Source organism: Solanum dulcamara, chromosome 7 (genome assembly GCF_947179165.1).
Source record: "Solanum dulcamara chromosome 7, daSolDulc1.2, whole genome shotgun sequence".
Lineage (NCBI taxonomy): Eukaryota > Viridiplantae > Streptophyta > Magnoliopsida > Solanales > Solanaceae > Solanum > Solanum dulcamara.
In genome coordinates, this window is record NC_077243.1 from 17,903,906 (window position 1) to 17,916,201 (window position 12,296).

Here is a 12,296-nt window from a genome sequence, read left to right on the forward strand (position 1 = left end):
TTCCCCATTAATTGATAGGTCATAAAAGTATTTGAATCACCTGATACACGACGATCTACGGTATATCTTCTACCATTTTATTTGACCTTTCACTATAATGCTTTTGTGATCATTGACACAAGGTCATCTTTTCTATTGTTATTTGTTTTTCCTTTCTTCTTTTCAACTTTGAAGAATTTTACAGTCGCAAGCATAGTGATTAATTTTGTGACAATGATAACATTTATTCGACTTAGAATTGGCATTAGTAAGCTTGAAATCCATACTCTTCTTTGTGTGTGAAAATTTCTTAATGTCAGGTTTCTTCTTGTTTGATTTTTCTTCAATTACATTAGCTTTTATGATGATTTTTTTTTTATAATATTATTGTCATGATATTGTGTTCCTTGTTCAATTTGCAACACTTTGTTGCAACAATTATTCAAGAGTCAATTTTTTCTTCTTAGGTAAGAGTTTGCTTCGCTTCTCTTTTCAAAGGGGAGGAAATTTTGAGAAAATAGCATAAACATAAGAGTTTTCATCAAGAGAAATTTCAAATATAAAATTTTTATTATATTTGTTCAGTGATTGCTTGTCATCAACCAATGTAAATGTATCAATGAGTGAGATCATTCTTCATGTCTCCCACATCTCTCTGCTTCCGCTGGTGCGTAGTGCTCAAGAAACGCTGGATGTTGAAATGCTCAACTCTTGGGTTTGTAGAGGTGTTAGTGGATGGATCAAAGTGCACATTTATGAAAGTTGTACTGGCTCATCCGATATGACTTTTTAGGATGTATACATAATTCCAGTGGTTGTGTGGCTAGTTGAGCCATCATGTGTCATGTGTTCTTTTTTTCTTCCTATGACCGTGCTGTTATGCCATCATAGTAAAAGGGCATCTTTGAACCATGTCTTGTAACAGTAACTTTTCGACTTAAGTCTTTGTATTCTTGTTGTCGAGCGTAATTCTTTATGCTCTAAGCTATGAAAGTAACTTGACCATTTCAAGTTCGTCAATTTCCGCCGTGTTTGAACATTCGTCGAGCAGTTAACCCTTCCAGCTGAATTATTTTACATTGTGTTTGGATTTACAAAATTCTATTTTTTACTAGTGTATTTAGAAAATAACTAAATAAGTATCTAAATATGTAAATTGATATCCACAAGGAGGAAGATGCCAACGCCCAACATGTCATATCGTTGGAACTTCCTTTTAGAAAATAAATAAATAGTGGTCACAAGGACACAGGTTCCCTCCAAATCAATGGAGAATATTTAAGTTAACCAGAATGTTTTTCTTAAACCCTGCAAATTAGAAAAGATAAAAAGACATCATCATTTTTACTGACTTGTTTAGATACCTGGTATGTCATAATTTGATATAATCAGCTAACGCCTTGTAGAAGAAAGAAAGGAGTTAAACTGATATTTTCCTTCTTAAGGTTATTTTACTACTACTTAGATTACAATCGAAAGGGTATCTCACTATCTAAACCATAGATTAGTTTAGAAAACATAGAACTTGTTAGTTGCATTGCAGAAATTGTTAACTATACTGTGTTTATGTATACTGGTATCAATCAAAATACTCATCCGGGGATTAGATCTGAAGTTTGATTTATTCGATAACTTGATGAGTGTTGTGTTATCCTATAGTCAGTTACTTTTCCAACTAAAGCAAGTGCCTGCAAGCTGCCTTCCTGTCTAAACCTAATGAGTGTGTTATCTACAAACTTCAGCAGGGGGTGAGATTAGTGCAATTGTTGTATCATCCAGCACTTGCCCACTCCATCAAAATGATCATATCTACTACATACTAAAATTCTACGGCGCATTCTTTGCTGGAGACATTGGAAGTTGGATAGCTGCAATTAAGTTCCCTTTTTGCTTCTAGTTGCACGTCAGCAGCATCTGGATAATCTGCAATATGAGAAGGGACCTTGAAATCTCATCTCCAGATGAATCTAGCACATGGAAATAAACAAAACAAAAGAGTAAGCATGCTAGTGACATGTTGGCAATTGCTTATAGCATTATGATTTGAGGCTGAAGCTGTTTTGAACATCTTTGTCCAGCATTTAACTAAAATAAAGGCATTAAAGTTGAAAACTATTGAGAAGCTGTCTTATGCTTTACATGGTGCTAACATTAATGTTTCATTTTTCTCATAAGATGAGCTAAAGCAATGCCCAATCTTGAGAAGAAGTTAAGACACTGCTAAATTTGCCGTGGATTAGAAGCACTACTAATCATATCTCATCAGACGCCAGATATGTAGCTACATATATACAGCATATAGAAGATACGTATTAACCGCTTAAACAGAGGAGATATATTAGTTGAAATGTTTTTGGTACTTTTCAATAAAACCTTTACCTTTCCTATAATAAATAAAAAAAAGGGAAAAAATAGCTGAAATACATATGGAAGGCAAAACCTGAAGGCTGAAGTTACTGCCCAGATGATTAAGTTATCCTAGCCTTACAATTTTGAAAGGACTACCAAACAATTGGGAGTAAGAAATTACTAGAGCAGGCATTTGAACTTTCTTCTAACCTAAAATTGGAAAGTTCGTAATGCTGAAGAGAAAGTGAGTAATTATTCCAACTTTTCCCCCCGCTTACTGGGTTTGGGCCCATTTGCTGGAGAATGACAAGTTTTAAATAGTCTAGATAGAAGAAAAAGATGTTTGCATGTAGTACCAAAAGATGGAACTGCCCAAACGAAAACAAGTTCCTGTCTTTCTCCAATGATAGGACTTTATGTAGAATTTAGAGGTAAGAGAACAAGGCCGGAAAAGGTACCTCACTTCAAGTTGGAAATCCAAATCCGGGGCAGTGTAATTGATGATATGTCTCAGGCAATAGTTACATAGCATCCCATTGTTGTAGAACATCATAAACGACTTGCTCAATAGGATCTGTTTGTGACTCACGTAGCAATTCCAGTTGCTGAAGAAAATTATCTGGCTGATGTAACATTGGATACTGTTCAAGATATTCATATTTCTTTTCCATGGCAGGTGTGGTTTTCATGGAAGACTCGTGATGAATGTTAGACCAAGGGTAAAAATATATTGCAGGGTAATGATGAACAGGCTTTTCTTCTCTTATGTTCTTGAAATTACGGCAAGTAAAATAAAGATCCAATGAATGGAAAGTTGGAATTTCTGGATTAATATGGAAACACGGGGTCTGAGAAGAGATCTGATGGGGATATGGTTTCCGGTGAGTTGCAGAGCTCGAAAAATTGTGAGATGTTGGAACTTTCCGACCATGTGGAAAGGATTTCGCATAACAATGAGCAACTTCTGGGTGTCCAGTATTGTCAGCAGTGAAGTTAGGCACCAATCTATCAGTTCTATCAACAAATGTTACCTCTGAGCAATGCTTTGACAGGGACAAAAGATGGTCAACAGAAATCAAACTGTCCTCGTCAGGCAAATTGATTTCATCTTCCACAAAATCCAAATCAATAGAAGTGTCCACAATAGGGATCTTGGGCTCTTTTGGGCCTTCCTGATAATTGAGTAAAATCAATTCATCTTCATCCGGTATACGTAGTGGAACTTCAGATTCAGTTATGTTAACTGTATCAGCTGAGTAACTGTCCCTAGATTCTTGCTCCAAATGAATAACTGCCAATATTTCAGTCCAAAAATCATCAAAAGGAGATTTACTCTCCTCGATCTCATCCAACTCAAGCTCACAATCAATGATAGAATCTCTGATGCCTTCACCATCTGTCCCAAAAGCTCCACAATCGCAGAGAACTGATGCTAAGAAGAATTCATTGGGCTGTAACTCGTTGGTTTTAGATACCCTCTCATACAAATTTCCCTGTGAAGGAAAGAATGCTTCATCTGAGAGCAACTCATTGCTGATTTCAGTTTCAAAATCTTCCTTGGACTCCCGACTCAGTTTAAGATTTTCATGGCTTTCTGCTGCTAAAATGTTGACTGTATGAATAACATTCTCCATTCTACCAGTACATGGCCCCCTCAAACATCTTGTTTCAATGCCAGGAAAGTCAGTATGTTGCAGTGATACTTCCTTCTGCAAAGAAGATGAAAAAGGACAAACTTGCACCATTATTATTGCAGTCATGAGTTAGATGTAGCATGATTTGATTATCTAACTGAATCAAAATGGACTCCAGTTCAACCTCATTTCATTTGTTTTCTCAACCTTCCTACCCCTCCCTCAGTTGACTCAACCAAATGTTGTCTAACCATCAAAGCAAACTATAGAATGTGATACTTGCAAGGAAAATAAACTTTTAAATCTAGGAAATATCCCAGAGACCACTTACAAGACAAAATTGATAATTTATCACAAACCTACTAAGAAAAAGAGGGAAAAGTGAATAACAAAATGAATATTGGGACTTAAGTATCTCTTAGTATTCAACATCTAAGCATGTCCAGAACTTACCTCTAGCGTCTCTCCAAATTGTCGTTTTTCAGATTCGTCCAGACTAATACTCACAATTGGTGCTTTAGCTTCAGAATCAAGAAGTTGTTCTTGCTGAGTAGTAATGGCAGCATTAATAGAACCACATGTTTTGCAATGCGACTTCTCCTCATCCACAATCTTCTTGACAGATTTTTGGGATTCAGATAAGTTCACAATCTGCTTGTTCCAATGAGTACTTTTATCCCCAACTACATCTTGAAGAGTATCATTTTTTGATTGTACATCCACTTGAGCAATACAGGCCGTGTTAGTCAGAGACTTCGTTCCTTTAGATGAATGGCTAGCATAAGAATTGGAATTGCCAACCTGCATAATAACAAGTCGTAATTTACAAAAGTTAAATGCTATTCACAGAACACGTGCAAAAAGAATCAAGATTATGTAGGCCGCATTTTAAGTAAGCTATTGTTTTGCTCAAAAGACGTACTAGAACATTATAGTGTTTACAAGAGCCATAATCACGACCAATTTTGAGTGCAAAATAACCAGACCTTGTGATACTGTGGTGGACGATAAGGGTTCTTGCTCTTACTTAGAAATGATCCCAAAATCCCAGAACAATCATTCTGTGTCCTGGAATCTGCATTACACACATTATCAGAACAGGGCTATGAGCACTACTACTTATTAGTTATAAATAGTGAACCATCTGTGACTGGGCATTTGAAATATATGCAACATCAACACAGAGAAAAATAAAGTGTGCTATTGAAGAATTGATTTAGCCAAGTGAAAACGATCCAGCAGAACATTTAATGTTATTCCGATTGTTTCCTGTACATAAAAACCTGACTGTTTCTTGAAACAAGCTTGGTGATACAGTTCAAGCGCTCTGTGGACAAAGATTTCACACTTGTTCCTTACATGGTTCACCAAGTGAAATGGTGATATCAAGGATTGAATTTAATTGATCATAAAGTAAAAGAACCAATTTGATGCACCGCAACAACTATACCTGAATCACAGCATCCCTGTGAAACTTGTTTTTCCCATCTCCCACAGCATCCTCGAGAATCGGCAACCAAATCACATCTAAGAACAGGTGATGAGCCAATGTAACAATTATTTGAAGTATATGGGGGTAGGATTGCAGATGTCTGTTGCATTCCCATATTACACTCAGATAAACCATCAAGTTCGCTGTTTCAGAAGCAATTATAAGAACGCAGAACCAACTCATCACAAGAAACAAATAAGAAATTATTCAACCTATCAGTGTCATGCTCCAACCAGTCAACCTTGGCTTTGTATGTTAAATTTCTGTTTTCGTTTCATTTTTAAACTTTGCTATGGTAAGTGAAGTTGTTATCTGCTAATGATGTAAGACAATGACGACATCAAAGTTCTCAGCTGTACATGGAAGTATACAGATTAAATTCATGATCGCCAGACAATTAAATTCAAGTGAAATTTCTTTTTTTATCAGCAATAATTGGCAGTTCGGCACTTTTTCTCGCAGCTAAATCATGATGAACTATAAAGCAACCAATAATGCAATGTCAGAAGCAGAGACCTAATCAAACAACTAAAAGTTGCGAATTATGCTCACCATAAAACAGATGGATCAAATTCTTTGGGCAAGTCTTTACAAATTTGCAGGTTAGACAATGATAACATGAATGCTGTAGTGTATGTAAGCCTTGAATCTCTGCATATAAAGCATGATGAGCTATAAAGCAACCAATAATGCAATGTCAGAAGCAGAGACCTAATCAAACAACTAAAAGTTGCGAATTATGCCCACCGTAAAACAGATGGATCAAATTCTTTGGGCAAGTCTTTACAAATTTGCAGGTTAGACAATGATAACATGAATGCTGTAGTGTACGTAAGCCTTGAATCTCTGCATATAAAGCATGATGATATAAAACACAGAGTAATGCAATGTCAGACATAGAGACCTTCAAGCGACTGAAAATTACTACTCATCACTTACCGTAAAGCTGATGGATCAAAATCTTCGGGCAAGCCTTTACAAATATGCAGGTTAGACAATGATAACATGAATGCTTTAGGGTACGTAAGCCTCGAATCTCTGCAGCACAAGAATTAAAACATAAATTCATGTCGATCATTGATAATTGATTAACTGCTCGTATATTTAGCTATCCTCCGATATATAAACACAATAACTCAAAAAAGTACTAATATCACTTTAAGATCTCTGTAGTGGTTCTGTTTTCCTCCGATTCCAACTGCTCTTCTGAGCTGCATTCTTCAATTTCCACACTCATTCCGAAGTCGCAGCACAAATCTTCACAGTCCGTACAAGTTCCTGCAAGCCTCTGCAGTTTCCGCATATTACTTTCCACTACGTACATCTTCCGAAAACAATAATCGGGCATCAAATTCACACTTGCAACCAAAATCAACGCTTTGTTTGAAGAGAGAATAAACTTCTGTATCGTCAATGGTGATGTACTGTAAAACCCTAGCTACTACACATTTCCACCAGAATGTACCTGTACAGAGAACAAGGAGAGATTGGACGACTTGATTTCCGAAAACCGAACGGAAATCTGCAGAGACGATTACATATTCACATTGTTTTGCTGTTATGAAGATGAGAGAGCTTTACTAATGGCGAGAAAACGTGAACTTTTTTATACTAAAAGTAGAAAGAAGATTGCAGAGCAAGAAATAAAAGCAATGACTCCTGAGAGTAGTATTTGTCTTTATAGTAACAGACTAACCAGAGGTACTTTTGCTTCTCCACCAATGTACTGAAGCTTTGGCGGGGTTAAAATAGTCTTTACACTTTAGGCAGGTTTTGAACAACATTTAATTTATTTTGGAAAAAAATACAAATGCTTTTAGATAATTAATTTCATTTTCAGACAACAGTCTCAGAAATGTTTCCAATGGCAGAATAAACTTGTATTTAGTTAATGAAAAATTTTCTTTAACAAGTCCGAAAAACAGACGCAAGGCAGAAAAGCACTGTGGAATTATTTTTTCAAAATAGAAGCTAAGGTTACAGGTTATGGCATTTCTTGGCAAATATTAACACTCCAAAAAAAATTAAGAGAAAGATAATGAGAAAGAGACTCGAGAAAGATGATCACCTGTGATACAACACCTATCGGCTATCATAATGTCAAAATACTTATCTTTTTTTCCTTAAAGAAAATGGAACCTCCCTTTACGTTTTTCTTTCTTTCTCTGAGTTAAAAGGATTAGTGGTTCAACATTTGGTATTTACGACTTTTTCGGAAAATGTCATAACTCAGAATGATTTCCTTTGAAACGATTACATTACACCATTAACATATGCAGGGAATAGCCAAATGTAAATATTTTTGTTGAAACATGATTTTTAAATATTTTTTCTTAAGCCAGCCTATTTCATACATTTATCTCTTTCAATCGCAAAATAATTTTTTAAGTTGCATGATAATATGAAATTAAAAATAAATTTTATTTTTTTAGTTCAATAATATACATCTGCTAACAAAAAATTTAAATATACATCATTTATTATTAAACAACAAATATATACACCACTTTTAACATGAATGCATCCGCTCTTAACTTATATACCCCTTTTCACTTGAATGCCTCAGTATTGCGTCCCTTCGGGCAATCAATTGTGCTACAAAGATAGAAGGACGGAATTAACTTGGCAGTATCCATACTCTGTTACAATTGATTGCAGGAACCCTCCCTTCTACCCAACCCACTCAACTATACTAATACAGTTTCTTGATCTAAGGTATCCCATGAATTATTTGAAGACTAACAGGTTGGATTGTATACACTAGAAAAGATTAAAATCGAAGAAGAACAGGGAAAAATCGATGTGATCAAAATAGACTCCATAACATTTTAGAAAATGGATGGACAAACGCTCTTAGTACTGGGACGAGAAACAGAAACACAATTACTACCACGACAGACTCAACTGACCCATCCTAACCACTACCAAAAAAATACTATACTAAACACAAGACGAGAAAAATGAAGCACAGTTCAAATTGTACTTTTCACACATCTCAAGTCTCAACTGATTTCAATCATTAGTCCACTTCTTCCATCTTGCTTTCCTCACCAGTTTCCTCCAGTGCAGGCATGTCAGCATCTTCACCGGCTTCTTCTTCCTCCTCTATGCTGAGGCCCAACTTCAACATCCTGTGGATTCTTGCTGCAAAGGTATTAGGGTCATCAAGGCTAAAACCAGATGTCAGTAGAGCTGTCTCAAAGAGCAACAACACGAGATCCTTCACTGATTTGTCATTTTGGTCTGCCTCAGCTCTCTTCCTCAATTCTTCCATAATTCCATTATCAGGATTAATTTCCATTGTCTTCTTGCTGGACATGTAAGAACTCATGCTGCTATCCCTCAAAGCCTGAGCCTTCATGATTCTTTCCATGTTGGCTGTCCAACCGTATTCGCCAGTCACCAAGCAACATGGAGAATCAACAATCCTATCAGAAACAACCACCTTCTCAACCCTATCACCAAGGATGTCTTTGATTATCTTGCAGAGATTCTCAAAAGACTTTTTCTTCTCCTCCTTTTTCTTCTTCTCTTCTTCACTGTCATCATCGAGCTTCAATCCCTCCTTGGTGGCAGAGACTAGTTTCTTACCATCATATTCTTTCAGCTGCCCCACGGCATATTCATCAATGGCATCAACCATGTAGAGCACTTCATATCCTTTCTTCTTGAGACGCTCCAAGAATGGAGAATTCTCAACTGCTTTCTTGCTCTCTCCAGTAATATAGTAGATATCTTTCTGGCCTTCCTTCATCCTAGTAACATAGTCCTTCAGGCTCGTCAGCTCATCGCCACTCTTGGTAGAGTGGTAACGAAGCAGGTCAGCCAACTTGGCTCTGTTCTGGCTATCTTCGTGAATGCCCAATTTCAAGTTCTTTGAGAAGGCCTCGTAGAACTTGTTATAATCTTCCTTGTTCTCAGCAATCTCATTGAACATCTCAATGCATTTCTTCACGAGGTTCTTCCTAATCACCTTGAGAATTTTGTTCTGTTGTAGCATCTCACGAGAGATGTTGAGAGGCAAATCATCAGAGTCCACAACACCCTTCACAAATCCAAGGTACTCGGGCATAATTTCCTCACAGTTGTCCATAATGAACACCCTCCTGACATAGAGCTTGATGTTGTTCATCTTTTTCCGGGTGTCAAAAAGATCAAATGGAGCTCTCTTGGGCACAAAGAGGATTGCCTTGAACTCAAGCTGTCCCTCAACAGAGAAGTGTTTGACAACAAGGTGATCCTCCCAGTCATTTGTCAAACTCTTGTAGAAGGAGGCATACTCCTCCTTTGTAATCTCCTCCGGTTTGCGCAACCAGATAGGTTTCTGCTTGTTAATGAGCTGCCACTCGTGAGAAACCTCCTTAATCTTCTTTTTCTTTCCTTTCTCCTTCTCTTTATCCTCGTCGACCTCCTCAACAGCACCCTCCTCGTCTTTCTTGGGCTCATCATCTTCCTCATCACTGATTTCTTTTTCCGTAGTCTTCTCAGTCCAGAGGTAAATAGGATAGCTAATGAATTCAGAGTGCTTCTTTACGAGGTCCTTGATTCTCCTTTCTTCCAAGTACTCCAGCTGCACATTATAAACCCAAAATTAACTACAATCATCTCTCAACTTAATGAATAATGTACAACCATTCATGCAGGAAATACTGCTTCTTACCTGGTCCTCCTTGAGGAAGAGAGTTATTTTAGTTCCTCTGCCCAATTGCTCTCCATTGACATCCCTCGTAATAGTGAATGAACCACCGGCTTGTGATTCCCAGACGTACTGCTCATCATCATTGTGCTTGGTGGTCACAATAACCTTCTCCGCTACGAGGTAAGCGGAATAGAAACCAACACCAAATTGACCAATCATGCTCACATCTGCACCAGCCTGCAAGGCTTCCATAAATTCCTTGGTGCCGGACCTCGCAATCGTACCCAGATTGTTGACCAAATCTATTCGGAACCACAAAACAGAGAAGGCATCAGTACCATCCTACCAACTCAATCTGAAGAATCTTAAGATCAGAAACACCTCATCCTAAAATATATTCACCATTGGTATCAAACCGAATTTATACATTAAATTTCTAGCAGGATCGACAGGAGAATAATTTAAGGAGTCCCTCATTTTGAAATTCAAATCATAGTACAACATTTTGAAATTCAAAACATATAACATATTCATAGCTGGTAGCTAATCACAGAGAAGAATAGATATCACAATTTTCAAGGACCAAATGGAGCGCTTAGATATGTATAATCAATAAATAAGGCCGGCCAATATGTTCAGCCGGAGCTAAATTTCCTACGTGCAGTACTTATTTCACATAAAACACAACAAACAACGTACACAGAAAAAAAAAGGTCATTGCAAAAATCGAAGTGCACAAATAGATAGCTGTGACGATTTTCTCGGTGAAATAAACAGAGCAATATGCAAATAACAGAAAAACAAAGTAGAACAGATGTTGATTACCTGCTTTGGTCATGCCGATACCGCTATCAATAATGGATAGCGTCTTGTTCGCCTTATCAGGAACAATGCGAATGAAGAGTTCAGGTTGAGCATCGAGCTTGCTCTTGTCCGTCAAACTCTCGAATCGGATCTTATCCAATGCATCAGAAGAATTGCTAATAATTTCCCGGAGGAAAATCTCCTTGTTGCTGTAGAAAGTGTTGATGATCAAACTCAACAACTGGTTAATCTCAGCTTGGAAAGCGAAGGTCTCTGCCTCAGCCATTTGAACATCCGCCATTGAGTATAGAAGCTAAAAATATGAATTGGTACTCCTACAGGAACCAATGAAGGAAGAATGAAACTCGACTTTGTATGAACACTTTCGATGTGATTTTTGTGAGGAAGCAGAGGGGTACGGGCAGGGTAGTTTATATATATGAATGCAGAAGAATTCTAGGCTCTTCTATTAGCGACGAAAAGAAGTTGCCTTGGAGAGAAAGGTGAAGTTTTTGCTTCTGGAGTCTTCTACGTCCCTCTACACACACATTTTTTACTTCTACTCGTCCCTTCTGGGACAATCCGACCCGACTCCACTTTTTTTTTTGATTTAGGTCTTTTCATTTTTCCTTTTTTATTTTATTTTGCGTAATAGAAATTTTCGAATTTAAATTTTTCACAGTGATATAGAAAATGACACATCTATATATCTCTTCTTAGATCTTAGGCGCCGCTGCAAATCTGAGCTAATGTTCTCAGATTTGCCCTAATTTAAGCTCGTATTTGACTATTAGAGCTAAAATCTTTAAACCCCTCGCATCTCTTTGAGGGTTTGTGAGATTTTAGTTGGTATTTTGATGATTTAAGTTGGTGTTTTGGTTATTTTAGCTATATTTCTGAGATTTATTGGTGTTTCTATTTGTGAATAGAGCTAGACCTAGATATCTTCTACAAGTTCTATCTTTTAAGGTGAAGGCAGATCTGTAAAGATCTGTAAAGTTTTGTCTACTTTTTTCGGCGAAGTTCGGATTTTTTCGGCAATTTTTTTTTTCCAGGTGTACAGATCTGTATTTTCGGTGACGAACAATCGCTGCAACTAAACTAAGTACGCCGACGTGAACAGTATTCGGACGTGAGCAGTATTTTCTGGCGGCAACCAGGTTCATTTCTACCGGAGTTGGTACCTCCGGTTTTTATATCTTTATATTCTAGCTTTTGTTCATATACTTGTAGTTACATTTTGCCGATTTTAAACCCCCGAATAATTTATTAGTTCATACTCATTTTCGTGGCTTTGGATAGTGATGGTAGACTAGGGTCATGTTCTCGCTCATGGACGGGGACGAGGGTAAGGAGAGGTAATTGGGTTAAAGGAGCGTCTAGACTGAGAATAGGTTCT

The 12,296-nt window shown here is 37.2% G+C and overlaps 2 protein-coding genes across 6 annotated transcripts; both read right to left on the bottom strand.

Moving 5' to 3' along the window:
- Window positions 1-1,582: 1,582 nt before the first annotated feature.
- Window positions 1,583-7,078, bottom strand: LOC129893898 (uncharacterized). 5 transcript variants are annotated; one of them, XM_055969327.1, is made up of 10 exons: window positions 6,920-7,078; window positions 6,612-6,742; window positions 6,394-6,492; window positions 6,202-6,300; window positions 6,007-6,105; window positions 5,413-5,597; window positions 4,949-5,037; window positions 4,416-4,763; window positions 2,787-4,037; window positions 1,583-1,946 (listed from the first exon to the last, which is right to left on the bottom strand). In XM_055969327.1, the coding sequence occupies exons 2-9, from the start codon at window positions 6,689-6,691 to the stop codon at window positions 2,850-2,852; spliced, it is 2,187 nt and encodes a 728-aa protein (XP_055825302.1). In that variant the 5' UTR covers window positions 6,692-6,742; window positions 6,920-7,078; the 3' UTR covers window positions 1,583-1,946; window positions 2,787-2,849. The 5 variants fall into 5 exon arrangements, with proteins under 5 accessions (XP_055825302.1, XP_055825298.1, XP_055825297.1 ...); XM_055969323.1 differs by having other exon boundaries at window positions 1,583-1,902; window positions 6,612-7,078; XM_055969322.1 differs by having other exon boundaries at window positions 6,612-7,078.
- Window positions 7,079-8,257: 1,179 nt separating this feature from the next.
- LOC129893899 (heat shock protein 82) lies at window positions 8,258-11,421 on the bottom strand. The gene is made up of 3 exons (XM_055969329.1): window positions 10,919-11,421; window positions 10,115-10,395; window positions 8,258-10,024 (listed from the first exon to the last, which is right to left on the bottom strand). Exons 1-3 carry the CDS (start codon window positions 11,196-11,198, stop codon window positions 8,474-8,476), a joined length of 2,112 nt encoding a protein of 703 aa, XP_055825304.1. The 5' UTR covers window positions 11,199-11,421; the 3' UTR covers window positions 8,258-8,473.
- Window positions 11,422-12,296: the final 875 nt, after the last annotated feature.

Excerpts from the sequence above, each read along its gene's own strand:
- LOC129893898 (XM_055969323.1), bottom strand. The coding sequence starts at position 6,802 with ATGCCCGATTATTGTTTTCGGAAGATGTACGTAGTGGAAAGTAATATG. Across the intron at positions 6,106-6,201 it reads TTTGATCCATCTGTTTTACG|AGATTCAAGGCTTACATACA; the intron begins GTGGGCATAATT and ends CTTTATATGCAG. Across the intron at positions 5,038-5,412 it reads ACAGGGATGCTGTGATTCAG|ATTCCAGGACACAGAATGAT; the intron begins GTATAGTTGTTG and ends TGTGTAATGCAG.
- LOC129893899 (XM_055969329.1), bottom strand. The coding sequence starts at position 11,198 with ATGGCGGATGTTCAAATGGCTGAGGCAGAGACCTTCGCTTTCCAAGCT. Across the intron at positions 10,396-10,918 it reads TATCGGCATGACCAAAGCAG|ATTTGGTCAACAATCTGGGT; the intron begins GTAATCAACATC and ends GGTTCCGAATAG. Across the intron at positions 10,025-10,114 it reads TCTTCCTCAAGGAGGACCAG|CTGGAGTACTTGGAAGAAAG; the intron begins GTAAGAAGCAGT and ends TATAATGTGCAG.